The following is a 21247-nucleotide window of genomic DNA, read 5'->3' as shown; positions in this document are numbered from 1 at the left end:
TGCCTCTGGGAATTGGATAAAGATGTTGCAGATTGTAGTTGAACACTACAGGAGGGATGTTGAGGCAATACAGGGCACAGCACAGATTTAGTAGAGGTACAAGAAAATTAAATACAAAAGAAACATTTTTCATCAGAACAGAGATGAGACTGAAGATGCAGAAAATTTGGATTTATTTCAAAGTGCCAGCCAGGACCAGCAGCTAAGGCACCAAAGCATACACAGACAATCACAGCCTTACATGAAAGCTATAAACTTGTACAAAGGGCTCAGCTGTAAACTTGAAATTAGGAAATGGGGAGACACACACGGGCGGGGACACGGGATGACTCGATCAAGAAATGGGGAAGGGCATTTCGCAAACAACGCCCAGTCTCTGCACTGCACTTACTGTACAAGAACACAATTATCAGCCCACCGGGGGGTCATTGTGCTGTGGCCTTTGTCTAACTAATACCATTAAGTTGTAACTGATAGTAAAAGATATGTAAACTCTGCTCATTTGAGCCTCGGTGGAGAAGCACCTGGATTGCCCAGAGTTTGCTCCCTGCATGCGTAATAAAGGAACCACTTGCATATTGCATCTGGACTCCGAGTGTTGAAACTTATTACCAGAGTATTCCTCAGACCTTTCAAGAATAATTTAGTAAAGGTGTTTAAATTAGGAAGGGATGGGACATAGTAGATAGACTGTTTCCAGTATTGAGGGGACATAAATACAAGATTAAAGGCAAAATACTGCAGGTGCTGGAAATCTGAAATAAAACCAGGAAATGTTGGAAAAACTCAGCAGGTCTGACAGCATCTGTGGAGTGAGAAAAACAGAGTTAATGTTTCAAATCTGTATGGCTCTTCAGAGGTGAAGAGAGATAAAAATGTGATGGGTTTTATACTGTTGAAAAGAGGGAGTGGAGCAGGTGGAACAAAATAGAAGGTCAAGGAAGGTTGGAGCTCGGGAGAGATTAAATCACATAAGTATCATGGACACAAGACCAAGGGAGTGGTAATGATAGTGTTAAAGAGCAAGGCAGGTATTAATCGAGGCATAAAGGTCAGATAGCAGAAAGTGTTAATAGCAGAACAAGGGTCAGCACTTCCTGAAAATAAAACATGAGAACAAGTTACAGACTGGCCCTTGGGTGGGGGTGGGGGTGGGGGTGTGTGAGGGGGTGGGGGTGGGGGTGGGGGCTAGGGACGGCGGGGGAGGGAAAAAAAAATGGAGAACAGAGTTCATGGTCTGAAGTTGTTGAACACAATGTTAAGTCCAGAAGGCTGTAAAGTACCTAACTGGAAGATGAGGTGCTGTTCCTCCAGCTGACGTTGGGCTTCACTGGAACATTGTGACAGGCTGAGGACAGAAATATGGGCACGAGAGCAAGATGGTGAATTGAAATGGCCAGCGACAGGAATGTCCAGGTCCTGCTTATGGACTGAGCGAAGATGTTTTGCAGAGCGGTCACCCAGTCTGCGTTTAGCCTCCCCAATATAGAGGAGACCGCATTGGGAGCTGCGAATGCAGTAGACTAAACTGAAAGAAGTACAAGTGAAATGCTGCTTCACCTGAAAGGAGTGTTTGGGACCTTGGACGGTGAGGAGGGGGGAAGTAAAAGGGCAGGTGATTGCATGGGGAGGTGCTATGGGAAGGGGATGAGGTGATGGAGGAGTCAACCAGGGTCCCTATGGAATGCTGACGGGGGAGTTGAGGGGAAGATGTGTTTGGTGGTGACATCATGCTGGAGTTGGTGGAAATGGTGGATGATCCTTTGAATGTGGAGGCTGGTGGGGTGTAAAGTGAGGACAAGGGGGACCCTATCATGATTCTGGAGGGAGGGGAAGGGGCGAGGGCAGAAGTGCAGGAATGGGTCGAACATGGTTGAGGGCCCTATCGACCCACAGTTGGGGGGGGGAAATGTCAGCTCAGAAAAAGGAAGACATGTCAGAAGCACTGTTGTGGAAGGTAGCATCATCAGAACTGATGAAGAAATTGAGAGGATGGGATGGAGGCCTTACAGGAAGCGGGGTGTGAGGAGGTGTACACGAGTTAGTTGGAGGAGTTGGTGGGCTTGTAATGAATATTAGTGGAGAGTCTATCACCAGAAATGGAGACAGTGGCTGGGATTTTCTGGCCCTGGCGGTGAGCCAGCAAAAAGGCCATTGATTTCGGCAGGACTGGAAGGTCCTACCAGTGGGTGGGTAATATCACAGAGAAGTATTGGAGATGGAAGGTGAGAGGGGTGGAAATTGGAAGCAAAATTAATTAATTTTTCCAGATCCAGATGAGAGCACAAAACAGCACTAATAGTCATCGATGTACTGGAGAAAGAGTTGTGGGAGGGGGCCTGCTGAGTAGGACTGGGACCAGGAATGTCCCACATGCCCCACAAAAAGACACTGGGCCCGTGTGGGTACCCATAGCCTCACCTTTTATTTGGAGGAAGTGAGACAGTGGACTGTTCTCCATCCACCTTCATCCTCCTCTGCCTGGCTGACCTTGTTCTCTCATTGAACAATTTCTCCTTAACTCATCTCACACCACCCCCACTTCCCCTCCCTAAGCTGGCCAAACCCTTCACTCCCAAGACCCCGGACATACCTTGTTTCGTGTTCAAACATCCATTTTTCCTGACGAACAGAAGACACATTTGCATGCTCGATCATGTGTAACTAGCAGTTACCTAAGTTACCCACTATACACCCACTGTTCTCCTGCATTAACAACTATTTGTTGTACTAGTCAGTCTCTGCATTGCATTGCATACATAGTCTTTAAATTGTGCCAGTCTTTTAACGGCATGCATGCACGTTGTCATCGGCTGTTTGTCTGGGTGTGTTCCTTGTCTGGAGAGTATCGTTCCTATGGCACTTCTGTTGGGGACAATTGGACATCTGGGAATGATGGTCATTCTGTACTTTGTGCAGCTGGTGAGATCCCACCTCCTTGACTGGCTGCCTGCATTGAAAGATCAGTTTTGTTAGTTGTCCGTATAGTTGCCTGCAGTTGCGCTGGCATATTGGGTCGTCCACTCCAACCGTGTACGGTCTAAGTGTCAATTTCTCTACACATGTCCCAAGTTTTCGCGTGGGCTGACTCCTGTTGAGAACGTTAAAGGTTTGTACCCTGACTGGCTCTCCAATGTTCAGCTCTGGTAATATTTTGGCAGTCTTGTCAAAATGAAATTTGTTTTTCTGCTGTTTCACCTGGATTTTTTCATTCAGGCCTGTTACTACTTCTGGTTTCAATAACCTTTTGCTATTGGAAGAGTAGCAGCATGACATCAGTCTTTGGACTGGACTACTTTCCATGCCTTCAGTCGGTGTGTTTCTCCATTTGAGAATTACCTTGTGTACAATCTGTGCTAGGTTTGCTCGATTTCTTGATGATTCCTTTGGCGATTTTCACTGCCACCTCAGCCTTTCCATTCAATCAATTCTTCCTTATTTTCATTCCATTCCATTTTTTCCTTTTCATTCCTCCAATTTCCATTAGTGTGGAGATGATGTGTAGTGTTGGATTTAAATTCTTTGTGAAGCGGCTGACTTCTTCACTCATGAACTGAGGGCCATTGTCACTTGTCACAATGTCTGGAATACCATAACGACTGAAGTGTGCTTTCAGGTAGCCTACGATTTCTCCTGTCTTCATTGAAGTCAGCTGGTCTAACTCCCAGTAGTCAGAATAGCAATCTACAGTGACAAGATAATCAGTTCTTGCTATAGTGAAGGAGTCTACCCCCAGCTTTATCCATGGTCTGTCTGGGATGTCATGCATCTTCAGCAATCTCTAGCTTGTTTAACTTGGTATTCGCTACGTGCACCACACTGGCCAATGTGGTGTTTAATTTCATTTCCCCTGTTTGGCCAGTAATGTACTTCTCTTGCTTTTCTCAGACTAAATTCAATTATTTGATGGTTTGTATGGATGCGCTTCAGCCTCTTTCCTTAGGGATGATGATTCTATTTCCTTGTGTAGAAGATGCCACTTGAGTTGTCAATTCATCTCAGTCTGCCCAATATGCTGTTGTCACCACAAATATGTCCTTTATGTTCTCAGTTCATCACTATTTCCTGTAGCACTTGGAGAGTTGCATCTTGTTGGGTAGTTCTCTTGACTTGAGCAAGGCAAATGTCTGTCAGATTCAATGTCTCTGCTGGGCTGATGACTTCCAGATCATGTCGAGCTGTTGCTTCACGTTGAATCTCTGCCGGCACATTTAGGGTTACTAGCCCAAGCTTTAGACTTGCTTCAGCTGGGATGTGTGGCCGTTGTATCCCATTTATGATCTGGAACTCTAGATCTTCTTTCATGCCATTGCATTGGGCTCTCAGACCAACTTGTCCAACCTGATTAGCCTCAACCTCACTTTCGAGTCCGTCAGTTTTGGACCGCTATGTTGAGCCACTTTGCACAGGTCCAGGAAGATCACAATGTTGCTTGGTGCACCAGTGTCTATCTAACTCTTCTTGTTCACTTGCTACTTTCCTTCTGCAGTCATCATTATAACAGTCACAAACCAGTTGTCACCTATAGACTTGACGGAACTGACCTGTTGTATTGTGTATAGTTCTTCATCAGACTTTTCTGCTAATGTTTCTCCAGTGGCCATCTGTATAGGCTTGTTTTGTTTATTTCTTGCCAAACACTTGTGTGTGAAATGATTCCACTTCTTGCAGTTTTTCTTTCTTTCCCCATGATGGACAATCCTTCTTTCCCTTGGTGTGATGTCCTCTGCTGTATTTGCATCCTGCCCTTTATCTGCAATTGCTCTGCTCTTTTTGCCTGGAATGTTTCTCAGGACAATGTATCTCCTGGTCTGCTCTGCCATACATATGCTCTACCTGACGTTTTACAAGCTCCACATTTCTACACGTTTACCACTTTCCTGAGCATAAGTTTCCCCTATTTCAGTAGACTTTCTCTCACTGAGGGGTCTCGTCGGCCTAAGAATATTCTATTTTTAATCAGATAATCTTTTAGCTGTTCGAATTCACACGATTCTGCAAGCTGTGTTACTACACTCACATACTGTTCAATGGGTTCTTTTCCCCCTTGAGCTTTAGTGTTGAATACATAGCAGTCATAAATTACGTTCACTCGGGGCTGAAAGCTTAAAGGCTTTCAAAATCTCTGCTGTTTTCCTTGTTCATCAGTTAGATTTAGGGTGGTATACAATTTGTAGCAGTCCCTCCACAGCAGTGTTAGAAGTGTGGCTACTCTTATTGGTTCCAGCTTGTTAATTAAATCTGTTGCCAGTTTGTACTTTTGACATTGCAAGTGGAGAAACTGCCAGTTCTGCCACAATGTCTTTCATTTTGACAGGAGCCGGGAGGGGGGAGTTTATTGCCATGTTCACTTGCCCAGTGTTTTATTTGCAGCCTTACCTTTGGTTTGTATTTGCCACCTTTTTCAGCAGGTTTTAGCAGATTTGAACAGAGCCGTGTCTTCAGTGATGCCATTGAACATCAAGGGGCGATGGTTGGATTCTCTCTTGTTGGAGATAGTCATTGTCTGGCACTTGTGTGGCATGAATGTTATTTGACACTTGTCAGCCCAAGCCTGAATATTGTCCAGGTCTTGCTGCATTTGGACATGCACTGCTTCAGTATCTGAGGAGTCGCGAATGGTGCTGAACATTGTGCAATCATCAGTGAACATCCCCACTTCTGACCTTATGATGGAAGGAAGGTCATTGATGAAGCAGCTGAAGATGGTTGGGCCGAGGACACTACTCTGAGGAACTCCTGCAGTGATGTCCTGGAGCTGAGATGACTGACCTCCAACAACCATTACCATCTTCCTTTGTGCTGGGTATGACTCCAACCAGCGGAGAGTTTTCCCCCTGATCCCCATTGCCTCCAGTTTTGCTAGGGCTCCTTGTTGCTACACTCTGTCAAATGCTGTTTTGATGTCAAGGGCAGTCACTCTCACCTCACCTCGGGAGTTCAGCTCTTTTGTCCATATTGAGGATCCCTTATACCTTACAAACTATATATTTTTCCTTCTCCCACTTTAATTTCAGCCTAAAATGTGCATTGGTCTTATATTGCTGCAAACACTCCCAACTGAAACAGAATAGATTTCAATCCTGTTGACAGGATTTAGACCCAAAGTTTAGATTGCCAAAGTACAGGAATTAGTCTTTCATGACTCTGACAGAATTTTTTTGTTGTAACTTTTTTTAATTGATAAAGAGGGATCCTGAAGTAGAAAAGAAATGGATCTGACAAGATTTTCGGAGTTGGTATATTGAGAAAAAATCAGAACCAGACCCAATCTCTGAAAATTCAATGACATTACCCTCAAATGATCAAATTCTATGTTAACAAGAACATACAGCCACCGTAAGGAGATACTTGTCTATAAAAATAAAAACAAAAAACTGAGGGATGCTGGAAATCCAAACAAAAACAGAAATACCTGGAAAAACTCAGCAGGTCTGGCAGCATCGGCGGAGAAGAACAAAGTTGATGTTTCGAGTCCTCATGACCCTTCAACAGAACTAAGTAAAAATAGGAGAGGGGTGAAATATAAGCTGGTTTAACCCCCCCCTCCACCCCCTTAAACCAGCTTATATTTCACCCCTCTCCTATTTTTACTTAGTTCTGTTGAAGGGTCATGAGGACTCGAAACGTCAACTTTGTTCTTCTCCACCGATGCTGCCAGACCTGCTGAGATACTTGTCTAGACTGACCAGGAATGACTGTCCAGCCAATATCATAACAAATACTTGCAAATGAACAAATTCCCTAAAATAAATGTTACACATTTAATATTTTTGATTACGTTCTATACATTGTAAATTAGTCAAAATGCCAAAAATTTTTTAAAAAGTTCAAAAAGTGGTCTCAGAATTTTAATACTGAATAAAATATATGAACATTTAGCACAACAAAAATATTTCCCAATAAAAGAAAAACTGACAATTTCTGTAACAGTAGAAAGTAATTATTCTCTATATACGGAAAGCTCTGTATTGTCTGAGCCCGAATACTGTATAAAAGTTTTAAAACAACTGAACAAATTATATAATAAAACCAGTCCAAAAAAACGAGAGTATGGGGTTATTAACATTACTTCAAACAATTTAGTTGCATATATAGATATATTATAAATATATTACAGCTTTTGAAGCTATGTTTATTCAAGATGAAATTATTTGTTGTATATATCTGCTTAGGCTGTATCCACACGGAAACACCATTAACACACAATGTCTTTTTGGCTATTTAAAATATGCCATCACTTTATATAAAATGAAGTAACTCCCGATTAAATATTTATATAAAATGAAGACATTTAGTAAATGAGCACTGCACTTTGCCAGAGTATTCAGATGTTTCATTATTTCCAGGATACCTCTGATGGGCAGCAGTCCCACTCCCTATTTCTTCATTATTTAACATGATTGTGTTTGATTCAACACATTTTGTAGAGAAGCTGAGTCACTGACATTTGGAGGCATCTGAATTTATAATTTACCAAACTGATTTTTCAGCATCAAATAAAGCCAACATGAAACTATTGAGAATGAACCCCCTTGGGATGTGTTTAGTAACAATCACTGCAACATTGCCTGATAGCATAACACTTGCCCAATATAATTTAAAGCGAGGTAGCACAAGGTTATGAAATCTTTTGTAGCACTAAACAACGTTTAGAAAAAAAAAATTTTGCAATTTTTTTTCATTTTCATTTTTTCACATCATTCACAACATCGTAAGATAAAAAAAGTCACCATGTAAAATATTAGGTATAGATTTCAAAAATATGTAAGCCCATCAAGCTATCCAGAATTCCACATTAACTGAACGGGACCAGATAAATTCAAAGGAGCTAAAGGTCCCTCTTTTATTCTTCATTTAGAAATCCAAGCGCCAGGATTGTGGATGTAACACCCATTGCAGTTTTACTTCTACTTTTCTTTCTTCCCTTCTCTGCTAGATTTCAAAAAATCACTTCTTAGTAGTCGGTAAAAGAGCACAATATTCATCAGAGTCATGATGGCCATCCCCACGCTGCCGATGCTGTAGGTCACCAGAGGGATGTTGTCACGATTTAGGACCAACCAGCGTGTCATCCAGGCCAGCGTGCTGATGCGGAAGATGACATAGGTTCCTAGGTTGATGATGCTGTTGAGGCGGAAGCAAGTAGTTTTGCCCATATTGGCCATCAGAAGAACCTGCCTCAGGTGGAGGAAGATCGAGTTGATTTCCACCAGTAAGGCTACAACTGCAAACCCAATGTAGCTGCAGAGGCTGACAGAAATTCCAAAACAAGTGATTACCTAGGGAAATAAACAACATGTTAGTGTTTCAGGAAACACAGAGATCAGAATTCTAGAAGACTTCAGAAAATCCAAGAGTACAGGCCATTCAAATCAATGGGTTTCCTCACCACTCACATAGTCATTTATGCATTTTTTCCTCATTGCTTTATTCATCAGAAAGATTAGATAAGCATCAGTTTTACAGTCTAGGAAGGTGCTGAACGGGAAAGCAGTGAGATGCATAAATTATTTAAAAATATCTTATACATGAGGGACTTTGAATTAAGCCATGAATGCAGGACCACTGGACTAACCTGGATTAATGGGAAATAGAGATTTAAACCAGAGATTTAAAGCAGAAATTAGGAAGAAATTCTTGGAATAATTGATTGGGCAGGTTAGTAGTCAAACTCATTGATGTTGTGCAAAAGGCCAAATGTTACAGTGGGAGAGTACGGCAGACACAAGCTAGATGGGAGCCAGGAAAGGGAAATTGTGTTTGACATATGTATTCAAGTTCTTTGAGGATGTAACAAGTAGAGTGGTTAAAGGGGAACCAGTTGATGTAATACATTTTGAATTTCCAGAAGGCATTCAATAATGTGCCACATGAAAGGTTACTGCACAAAATCAGAGCTCATGATGTTAGGGGTACTATAGTAGCCTGGATAAATAATTAGCTAATTAATCGGAAACAGAGTCGGTATAAATGCTTCATTTGTTGCTTGGCAAACTGTTACCAGGGAGGTGCCACAGGGATTGGTGCTGGAGGCTCAACCATTTACAACCCATATTAATGACACGGATGAATGTATTGTACTTACTGATAATACAAGGATAGGCAGGTAATCAGGTTGTGAGGAGGATACATACAAAGACTCTGTAAAGGAAATAGATAAGCGAATGGGCAAAAAAGTGGTAGATGGGCAGATGGAACACAATGTGACAAAACATGAAGTTGTCCACTTTGATGGGAAGAATAGAAAGGCAGAACATTATTGAAATGGAGAGAGACTGCAGAATGCTGTGGTATAGAGGGTTCTGGTGTTCTCATACATCAACCACAAAAAGTTAGCATACAGTTACAGCAAGTAATTAGGAAGGCAAATGGAATGTTGGTCTTTATTGCAAGTGGAATGGAATATAAAAATAGGGAAGTCTTGTTACAATTGCACAGGGCATTGCTGTGACCATACCTGGAATACTGCATAGTGTCGGTCTCCTTATTTAAAGAGGGATATACTTGCATTGGAGGCAATTTAGAGAAGGTTCACTAGGTTGATTCATGGAATGAAGGGGTTTTCTTATGAGGAAAGGTTAAGCAGGTTGGGCCTATCCTCATTGGAGTTTAGAAGAATGAGAGGTGAACTTAGTGAAGCATGTAAGATTCTGAGGGGGCTTGACAGGGTAGGTGCTGGGAGGATGTTTCCCCTTGTGGAGAAATCTAGAACTTGGGGCACAGTTTCAGAAGAAGGGGTCTCCCATTTATGATGGCAATGATGAGGAATTTCTTCTCCGAGAGCCATTGGGTAAGGTAATTTGTCTTACTCTGTTATAGAGAGACCAGTGAATATATAGTTTGAGGGACACCACTCCACATTTAGCAAGGCAAAGAGACAGGCCTCAGTGAACTAACACAGCTGGTAGGGAGATTGCGTGTTACTCTACACCACGGTCTAGCCAACCCCCACAACAGGGGTGTTGATCTTTGGAATTCATGACCTCAGAAAGCAGTGGAGGCTGGTTTACTGAATCTATTTAAGGCTGATAGTCAGATTTTTGACATACAAGGGAATCAAGGGTTATGGAGAGCAGACAGGAAAGTGAAGTTTAAGCCACAATCAGATCAGCCATGATCTTGTGTGGAGCAGATTTGAGGGGTCGAATGGTTGCTCCTGTTCCTGCTCCTGTTTCTTCTGTTCTTACCGATGGGCCGAATAGGTTTTTGACTTTTCTCCTGTTAGTTAATTAGCAATATAACAAGTGAAGATTAACAAAAGGACCAACAATGCTAGAAATCAAACAGTAAACACCAGAAAGACACAGTTTAGTCAGGCCCCAAAGAAGGCAGACTAACAATTGCTTGGAAATCTTCAGCCTAAAATTTAAACAACTTTTCGCTTTCAGATTTCCATTTTTAAAAAAATTCCAACTCTTTATTGTTTTAATGTAATTTGCATCATACTTATTCCCTCATGTGCAACCTAGTCACCCATATATTTAAAACATTCTTGCTTGTCTAACAGGCTCAGCTGCTGAATGGTAAAAAATAAAAAAATTAAAACATGGTAAAAAAAGACTAGGACCCAAGGGCACAGCCTCAGAGTAAAGGGAAGACCTTTTAGAACAGAGATGAGGAGAAACTTCTTTAGCCAGAGAGTGGTGAATCTATGGAATCCATTGCCACATAAGGCTGTGGAGGCCAGGTCATTGAGTGTATTTAAGAGCGAGATAGATAGGTTCTTGATTGGTAAGGGGATCAAAGGTTACGGGGAGAAGGCGGGAGAATGGGGTTGAGAAACTTATCAGCCATGATTGAATGGCGGAGCAGACTCGATGGGCCGAATGGCCTAATTTCTGCTCCTATGTCTTATGGTCTAATAATGCTGCTGTACTCAATTAATTATAATTTTACATTGGATCTCAGGGTATTTGCTGTGGATTAACCGTTAACCTCTGAACAGCCCACAGTTCCTCCTTGCAGCAGCTGTACAATACCATTAATTGTTAGTTTGCGCCAATAGTGTGTTATGCATGATAAATAAAATTGGTAATTTTAAACGGTTGCACAGCACTGTGGCATAACACCGATGGGTTAACAACTCCCATGTTATTAATAAGAAAGTAATGGCTGAATTATGGGATTAAGCAGCTAGTCTACATTATTGTAGACTAGAAACTAAAACTCATTCACTTTTTAAAAGCATTTCAATTAAGTTTTAAAACACATGCCCATCATAATTTAATTGCTTAATAAACTTTGTAGAATGTGAATGAGTTGAAGGAATTATTTTATTCATCCATTAATAACAGAAGTTAGCATTACACACTGGGAGCATCCTCAACAACGAACCTGTCATTTTACTGCACACATCCAGGTGCAGGTACCACTAACTCAGAGGAGGAAAGAGCACTGAACAAGGGAAGAAATGAGGGAAGATTAGTCTGGCTTCGCACCCAAGTGCAGTGGATCACCTGGGCAAGGTAAATATCAGAAAACTGGACAGGTCAGAACAGGTGTCTATAAAGAAACCTGCCCAATGTTTCCAGTTATTTCCTTCCTTATGGGCAGGATATTGAGGTTGGCGAGCAGGGGGCAGGGTACACTCGCCGATGTGTAAAATGACGCGGGATGATGTTGAGTGGAACTCCCGATGTCACCCCGCGTCATTTCAATTTTCAAGTCGGTGGGGGTGCAGCCGAATCAGCTGTGCGCCCACCGACCTGTCAACGGCCTATTGAGGCCATTTAAAAACTGATTGAAATAATTAAAGGACCTGCCCGTCCAACCTTAAGGTTGGTGAGCAGGCTGGGAGCCCAGGCGGCCTTCAGAAAAAGCATCAAACCTCATCCACGGGTGGGATGAGGTTTCATGTAGGGTTTTTAAAAAATTAGTAAAAGTTTGAATGAAAGTGATGGACATGTCCCAACTCATGTGACAGTGTGACATGAGGGGACATGTCAGGGAAATTTTAATTTTGTGCATTGGCCATTTTTGAATTTGGCACCGATCTCCCTGAGACAGCACTTAGCCTCAGGGTGATGAGTGCGCTCTTTCACGTGCATGTGCGAAAGAGCATGCTCCTGGCTAAGGGATTCCCGCCCACACAGGGAACGCATAGCGCTTCCTGGTGGACATCACACTGGGCGGGCCTTAATTGGCCCACCCACGTAAAATGGCAGCGCGCCCCCGATCGGGGCACCGATCAGAGGCGCGCCTGCCCGCGCCCACTCCTGCACTCCTCCCACCTCCCTGACAGGGGGAAAATTCTTCCCTATGTTTTGGAACTAATGAATATACAGACCCTTTGGAACTAGTTTCTGAGGTTATAATGGACAAAGACATTGACCTCAGAACAAATGACCTTGTTTTGTGCAGTTTTTATTTTGCTGCTGATGTTCAACTTCGAGCAGCGAAAAGAGACGGTCGCCTGAGGCGGGGAATGGGAGTTGGGAAAATTCCTGGCTGCGCTTTCCCGCCTCGGGAGAAAGAAAACATCTTAAACATCTTTTTTTGACACAGAGAAAGGCTGTGGTTTTCCTGGATGTTCTGCCAGCCAAAAAATAACTTTCCTTTTTAGGTAGCAGTAAGCTGAAGACCAAAAAATTCAAGAGTAACACAATTAACATGTTAAAAAAAACCCAAAACAAAAACAAAAATACCTGGAAAAACTCAGCAGGTCTGGCAGTATCTGCGGAGAGGAACACAGTTAACGTTTCGAGTCCGAATGACTCTTCACAGAACTAAGTAAAAATAGAAAAGAGGTGAAATATAAGCTGGTTTAAGGTGGTGGGGTGGGTGGGGGGGGAGGACAGGTAGAGTTGGATAGAGGGCCAGTGATAGGTGGAGATAACCAAAAGATGTCACAGACAAAAGGTCAAAGAGGTGATGAAGGTGGTGATATTATCTAAAGGAATGTGCTAATTAAGGGTAGAAAGCAGGACGAGCAAGGTACAGATAGCCCTAGTGGGGGTGGGGTGGGGTGAAGGAATCGAAAAAGGCTAAAAGGTAGAGATAAAACAATGGATGGAAATACATTTAAAAATAATGGAAATAGGTGGGAAAGAAAAATCTATATAAATTATTGGAAAAAAAAGGGATGGGAGGGAAATCAGAAAGGGGGTGGGGATGGAGGAGAGAGTTCATGATCTGAAGTTGTTGAACTCAATATTCAATCCGGAAGGCTGTAAAGTACCTCGTCGGAAGATGAGGTGCTGTTCCTCCAGTTTGCGTTGAGCTTCACTGGAACAATGCAGCAGGCCAAGGTCAGACATGTGGGCATGAGAGCAGGGTGGTGTTGAAATGGCAAGCGACAGGGAGGTCTGGGTCATGCTTGCGGACAGACCGAAGGTGTCCTGCAAAGCGGTCACCCAGTCTGCGTTTGGTCTCTCCAATGTAGAGGAAACAGCATTGGGTGCAGCGAATGCAGTAGACTAAATTGAGGGAAGTGCAAGTGAAATGCTGCTTCACTTGAAAGGAGTGTTTGGGCCCTTGGATGGTGAGGAGAGGGGAAGTGAAGGGGCAAGTGTTGCACCTTCTGTGGTTGCATGGGAAGGTGCCATGGGACGTGGTTGAGGTGTAGGGGGTGATGGAGGAGTGGACCAGGGTGTCCCAGAGGGAACGATCCCTGCGGAATGCCGCCGGGGGGGTGAAGGGAAGATGTGTTTGGTGGTGGCATTATGCTGGAGTTGGCGGAAATGGAGGAGGATGATCCTTTGAATGCGGAGGCTGGTGGGGTGATAAGTGAGGACATGGGGGATCCTATCATGGTTCTGGGAGGGAGAGGAAGGTGTGAGGGCAGATGCGCGGGAGATGGGCCGGACACGGTTGAGGGCCCTGTCAACCACCGTGGGTGGAAAACCTCGGTTAAGGAAGAAGGAGGACATGTCAGAGGAACTGTTTTTGAAAGTGGCATCATCAGAACAGATGCGACGGAGGCAAAGGAACTGAGAGAATGGGATGGAGTCCTTACAGGAAGCGGGGTGTGAGCTGTAGTCGAGGTAGCTGTGGGAGTTGGGAGGCTTGTAATGTGTGGAGGAATAAAATACGTGTATAATTGTGAATGAAATGAAATACACGTATAATTGGAAATAAATAAAATACGCCTATACTTGTGAGAGAAATAAACTTAAAATACGTGTATAATGTAATTTACTATAGGCTGTCCCCAAACAGTCACGCAGCCAGCACATAAATTAGCAAATCAAAGGGCCAGAGCTACCTTCCCAGACTAAGGGGCTCCGGATGTCAGATATGGTGGCAAAATCTTAAGAGAAAAAAACTATTGTGTGTGTGCATTGCCCGGGATATGTTACCAATTAGCACTGTCTATTTGCTAAACCATTGACATTGTCCTGTCTATTTGCTAAACCATTGACATTGTACTGTCTATTTGCTAAACCATTGACATTGTCCTGTCTAATCGTTAAATCATTAACACTGATCGCTATTCTTTGAAACCATTTGAAACTATTCTAATTGCCCAAGTTTCTGTCATGAACCTTTTGCTATATCTATGTGTGTAAAGAGGTGTTAGGCAGAGACTGGTTCGCTCCGTTGTATGCGACTAGGCTCTCCGTGATATCACGACTTTAATAAAGACTTACTAGACAAACCTCCAGGGTCTGACTGTTCACTCCATTTTTCCGCGACATAATGGATATTGATAGACAGTCTATCACCAGAAATTGAGACAGAGAGGTCAAGGAAGGGAAGGGAAGTGTCAGAGATGGAACATGTGAAAATGATGGAGGGGTGGAAATTGGAAGCAAAATTAATAAATTTTTCCAGGTCCAAAAAAAAGCCCTGTGGACACAATTAACTTCTGGTTAGTCCAGAAGTTACCTTCTTTAGTAAAAGAGCAGCAACAGCAATAAAAAGTGGTTACAAAGAACGACAATTCTGGCTGTAAGCTCTTTGGGACATTCTGATGTTGTGAAAGGTGCTACATAAATGCAAATCTTTCTTTTCTTTCCAACATTCAGACTATTGTGCTAAATAGATCCAAGCCAGATAGTGAAGTACACAACAGGACACAGATATTTTCTTTGTTTGTAGGTTCATTCAGAGGATGCAGCGTTACAGATCTCTGCCTCCTACTTACTAATCCACTGTCCCAGTAGACTCTCCTTATATGTGATCTCAGTCTTAAATCAAACAGTGTCCATCACCAGTGTATCTTTAACAACATAATCAGGCATTGTGTGAGGTCAGCAGTGAAAGACTTGGTTCATACAGCAAGGTTGGGCAAGAATTTTCCTTGGAAAATGTTTTAAACCTTTGGGGGAAAAGTCTGTACATTTCACCCATACTGTGCACGCATTGTTCATACCTATTTGGAAGGTTTGAGTATTCTCAATATAGTACAGTAAGACATAAGGGTTTATATAAAGTAAATAGCGAAAATCGAAATCTTACAGAAGTTCGTGGAAAAATATTACAGTCAAGTAGGAGGCACCAAGCAACATTGTGGTGTCTTTGGTATTGCCATCCTAGGTCATAGAAACAACAGGAAGTGCCAATCTTTTTGGCTCATCCAACATTGTAGGTACTTGTTAACAAAACTATTATAGAGAAGCCAAGTTTCGGGCTAAGTCTTATAGTGAAAAACATCATTGAGATTGAAAAGTGTAGGACAGAGTACAGTAAATCAAGAGATGGCAAAGTCAAACATTGGAGACTGTAAGAGAAAGGAAAGACTGAATGCCGGATTTGCACAGTTTGGAGGTACCAGAAAGAAGGATGGACTGCACAAGGACACAATCAACGTGTCTTGATTTCAACACGGTAAAGACTTATGCATGGAAATGCTACTAATTGCACCAGCGTCACTGCATCTGAAGGCAAAGCCAATGTGATTATAGTATGGCTCTACTCATGATCTTTAATGGGCAGGAGACATCTTAATTGATCATGTGAATGTTACCACATGTTTTGCAAGACTCATGACAAGGTTATTCATTTCACTGTGTACAATGTAGTGCTGTTATTATACAATCAAGGACAAAACAATAAATGTCTGTTGTAAACTTCAGTACATAGTTTTCATAATGACAGTAACTGGATACAAATACAAATTCTCAATTATCTAGAATAATCCCTTGCATAATGTAAACATCTTCCTTACATTACTTAAAAGTTTCATTAAAAAAAATTCCTGGGGTGTGGGCGTCACTGGTTACGACAGCATTTATTGCCCATCTCTAATTCCCTTGAGAAGATGGTGGTCAGTGGTCTTCTTTAACCGCTGCAACCCATATGGTATAGGTACACCCACACAATGTTGTTAGGGAGGGAGTTCCAGGATTTTGACCCAGCAACAGTGAGGGAACAGCGATATGGTTTCAAGTAAGGATAGTGAGTGGCTCGGAGGGGAAATTCCAGGTTGTGGTGTTTCCATGTGTCTACTGACCTTGTCCTTCTAGAGGTCATGGGTTTAGAAGGTGTCTAAGGAGTCTTGGTGAGTTTGTGCAGCAGTGTGTCTTATAGGTAGTACACACTGCTGCCACTGTGCATTGGTGGTGGAGGGAGTGAATGTTTGTGGATGGGCTGCCAATTGTCATGATAATGGAAGGAAAACACCAAATTGTGTCTGGAAATATTGGACTTTAAAAATAAGACCTGAGTTTTTAAAAATGCACACAAGCCACTGGCTGGAATGCTCCAGAGTGACTCCCTAAAAGGTAATGGAACCCCACCCTGTTGCCAGACAAGGTATTTCTAAAGTCATCCAGAAACTAATTGCTCCCTCTGCTAGAGACAATGGGACATAATGGGAGATGAGTATCACCTCATCAAGAAATCCTGTGGGCAATGCCCAGACAGATTTGTGAATTGGCTTCCCATTTGGAATATACAAAGGAGGGATGAGGTGAAATGCTGCTCCGGGGTCTGTCTGTTGGTGGGTGTTCTGAGAGAGAGCAAGTGCTGGAAGTTTGTCTCAGAAGTAACAGCCACACACAGCACCCCTGCAAATCGCATTTTTGCAGGTATCCCAACCTCTCTCCCTCTCTACAAAATTCAATTCTTCTGGAATCTCGAAACTAACAATTCGTCTACCGGAGTCAATTTTAATGGAATCTTAAATCCCAAGGGCTGCAACTCTCATCCACCTACTCCCCACCAGTCAAGGACTGCTCTGTATACCTTCTTTTCACTTACTTCAAGCTAAATTCTTACCTTTAACCTGCATGACTGTATATGCATGTGTTTTTATCATTTTTTGCCTTTTGCAGTCAATAAACTTACTCTTACCGTTAACTCACGTAAGTCTTGACTAAATTGGCTCCTTCAAAACCAGAACAATTGGGCCTGGGAAAGAGGTATCTGCAAAAGGGACCCTTTTTAAATCTTGTTGCGACCAACAGAGGGCGCGTGGGGCACGGGGGTGCCCCGTGGTGGGGGTGAGGAGTTGCTGAATAAAGACAGGGAGCCAGTTCATCCCTCCTCACCCAGGGCATAACAATTTTGGGGTGTCCCAGCCAGATGGTGACGAATTGAGGGGTATCGCCTGGGTCAACAACTTTAGGGAACCTCATTTGGGGGTGGGTCATAACACAATCAAGTGGGACTGCTTTGTCCAGGATGGTGTCGAGCTTCTTGAGTGTTGTGGGAGTTGCACTCATCCAGGCAAGTGGAGAGTATTCCTTCACACTCCTGGCTTGCGCCTTGTAGATGGTGGACAGGCTTAGGGGAGTCAGGAGGTGAGTTACTTGCTGTAGGATTCCCAGCCTCTGACCTGCTCCAGTAACCACAGTATTTATATGGCTAGGCCAGTTCAGTTTCTGGTCAATATCCCAGGGTGTTGTTAGTGGGGAGATTCAGCGATGGTAATGTCATTGAATATCGAGGGGTGATGGTTAGCTTCTCTCTCTCGTTGGGGACGATCATTGTCTGGCACTTTTGTAGCATGAATGTTACTTGCCACTGGTCAACCCAAGCCTGGATATTGTCCAGGTCTTGCTGCATTTAGACATGACCTGCTTCAGTATCTGAGGAGTTACGAATGGTGCTGAACATTGTGTAATCGTCAGCGAACATCCCCACTTTTGACCTTATGACGGAGGGAAAGTCATTGATGAAGCAGCTGAAGATGGTTGGACCTAAGACACTACCCTGAGGAACTCCTGCAGTGATGTCCTGGAACTGAGATGCTTGACCTCCAACAACCACAACCATCTTCCTTCCTGCTAGATATGACTCCAACCAGTGGAGAGTTTCTCCCTGATTCCCATTGACTGCAGTTTTACTAGGGCTCCTTGATGCCACACTCAGTCAGATGCTGCCTTGATGTCAAGGGCAGTCACTCTCACCTCACCTCTGGAGTTTAACTCTTTTGTCCATGTTTTGAACTAAGGCTGTAATGAGGTCAGGAGTTGAGTGATCCTGGCATAACCCAAACTGAATGTCGGTGAACAGGTTATTGTTAAGCAAGTGCCACTTGATAGCACTGTTGATGACCCCTTCCTTCACTTTACTGATGATTGAGTGTAATTGGCTGGGTTGGATTTGTCCTATTTTTTGTGTACAGGACATACCTGGGGAATTTTCCACATTGCTGGGTAGATGCCAGTGTTGTAGCTGTACTGGAACAGCTTGGCTAGGGGTGTGGCAAGCTCTGGAACAAAAGTCTTCAATACTATTGCCAGAATATTGTCAGGACCCATAGCCTTTGCAGTGTTCAATGCCTTCAGCCTTTTCTTAATATCATGTGGAGTAAATCAAATTGGCTGAAGACTGGCACCTGTGATGCTGGGGACTCAGGAGGAGGCCAAGATGGATCATCCACTCGGCACTTCTGGCTGAAGATTGTTGCAAATGCTTCAGCCTTATCTTTTGCACTGATGTGCTGGGCCTGCTCATTATTGAGGATGGGGATATTTGCAGAGCCTCCTCCCCCAGTGAGTTGTTTAATTGTCCACCACCATTCACGACTGGATGTAGCAGGATTGCAGAGCTTAGATCTGGTTTGTTGATTGTGGAATAGTTCAGCTCTGTCCATCACTTGCTGCTTATGCTGTTTGGCACGCAAGTAGTCCTGTGTTGTAGCTACACCAGGTTGACACCTCATTTTTAGGTATACCTGGTGCTGCTCCTGGCATGCCTTCCTGCACTCTTCATTGAACCTGGGCTGATCCCCTGGCTTGGTGGTAAACATAGAGTGGGGGAAGTGCCAGGCCATGAGGTTACAGATTGTGGTTCAGTACAATTCTGCTGCTGACGGCGCACAGCACCTCATGGATGCCTAGCTTTGAGTTGTTAGATCAGTCCAACATCTATCTCATTTAGCATGGTGGTAATGCCACACAATATGATGGAGGGTACCCTCAATGTGAAGATGGGACTTCATCTCCACAAGGGTTGTGTGGTGGTCAATGCTACTGATACTGTCATTGACAGATGCATCTGCGACCAAGAAAATGAGACTCAATTAAACATTCTTACAATTTTGCCAATTTTCCCTTTGACCCTCCTCATTGTGTTAATCTTGCATATGGATTACAGAACAAAACTGGCTGAGATCAGATATCAGCACTGAACCTTAAAGAGGGATTGGCATACTAAATTAAATAGCAACATTCAAAAAGTTCAACAAAAACAATGTTGTTGGCAGCAGTGACATATTATACACACCAATTCACCCACACACATGCACAGCGTTTGGTACAGTCTGAATTAGGCTTTGGCAAAAGCAAACAGGGAAAGAAACAATTTTGTGAACTTTGGCCTCTATTTATACTCTGGGCCTATTGATATTTGCCCCAGAGTGACTGAAATCTGTGGCCCTCCATCTCAGTGGAATGGCTGACATGTGCTTGCAAGTTGATTTGGCAGAACAGGCATTACTGGCTCTACACAGACCATGCTGGCTGCCAACAACTAAAAGTAACATCTTAGAAGTTTTAAGATTCATTATAACTAATAATAGCTGAGAACTTTTGAGTGTAGTAGTCTTGTTCAGAGTTTTGAAAGAGTATTTATTCTTGGAATCTGGGCTATTAAAGCCACACCTTCGGACAGTTTGCAGTGTTGAAAGATATTCACAAGATTACCTGCATTAATTAATAACAATAAGAGTTCTATTCTCTGGTTACGTCAAATAGCTTTTAGTTATGATCCTCAGCAATATATCACTTTGGAATCAAAGGTTACCCTATCGCAGAAAATTATGCTTTCTTAATGATTTTGGCACTGTAAAATGAAAAGGTAAAACCTAGAGGTTGTATTTAACACTCATTAGCTTTACCTTCCCTCCAGTATCTGAAGAAATTATAACATATTAAATCTTGTGACGTAGCTTTGTTCGCAACTATCTGGCAGCCAGCTAGCATTACGCAAACAAGCATTTTAAATATGCGTTGGCAACTACTACTGTGCCCAAGAAATTGGGTGTGTGTTATTGCACTAAGCAACACTGAATCACCTATTGCAAAAGGCATTGTGTGAGTTGCTATGTATAATTTGTACCTCAAGTGACATCCTCACATTCACAAAACCGGACTCCCCACCCATCCTTCAAATAACCACTGCTAATAGCATGATTCATAAATTGTCTATGCTGTGGATTTCCATTTTAAATTCCAAGCAGAACCTTTGGCAGATATGATTTAACAGCTGAATTTTAAAGTAAAAACATCAGCACCAAAACCCGACTGACTGCCTAATGGGGGTCATTCATAATTTACACTGCGAGTTCACGAAGTATTTTTAATGAGATTGTAATGTAGAAATAAAATCGCCATTAGTGACCTTGCTCTGAAAAAAAAACTGAGAAAAAAGTGTGGATCTTAGACTGTAAAATGATTTACCTGATAAAAATGTAAATATATAGGGCAGACTGCCTGCCATAAGATCAGCAGAATTGGCTGAACCAGCATCTCAGAGTGGGAAATGTTAAACACGAGTGAGTTACCCTCAAAACCAGTTACACCCACACTAGCCATGGTCTTATACACTGGAGCTGACCTGAAGTTACTGGCCTGAATTACTGGCTTGTTGGGCAGGTGTAATCAGCACTCTCCTAACAGTGATTTCACACCGGCTAGACAATTCACTGTTGGCCAATGTGAAACGTTCAACGCAGTTAGGGGAGTGCAGAGGAGTGGAGGGGAGTGGAGCGGAGTGGAGGGGAGGGGAGAGGAGTGGAGGGGAGTGGAGGGGAGTGGAGGGGAGGGGAGAGGAGGGGAGGGGAGGGGAGGGGAGAGGAGTGGAGGGGAGTGGAGAGGAGTGGAGGGGAGTGGAGTGGAGGGGAGAGGAGTGGAGA

At 43.1% G+C, this 21247-nt stretch overlaps 1 protein-coding gene across 1 annotated transcript in view; it reads right to left on the bottom strand.

Annotated features, from left to right (window-relative positions):
* Positions 1-6750: 6750 nt before the first annotated feature.
* The window catches only part of tlcd2 (TLC domain containing 2), a 91905-nt gene continuing 77408 nt past the window's right edge, over positions 6751-21247 (bottom strand). Inside the window, exon 4 of the mRNA XM_078547931.1 lies at positions 6751-8282. Within this exon, the coding sequence (XP_078404057.1) occupies positions 7911-8282 (372 nt within the window). The 3' untranslated portion in view covers positions 6751-7910. The remainder of the gene's footprint in view (positions 8283-21247) is intronic.

Source organism: Cetorhinus maximus, chromosome 9, assembly GCF_964194155.1.
Source record: "Cetorhinus maximus chromosome 9, sCetMax3.hap1.1, whole genome shotgun sequence".
NCBI lineage: Eukaryota > Metazoa > Chordata > Chondrichthyes > Lamniformes > Cetorhinidae > Cetorhinus > Cetorhinus maximus.
The sequence above is the reverse complement of the archived record's forward strand: the minus strand, read 5'-3'. Positions and strand labels throughout refer to the sequence as shown.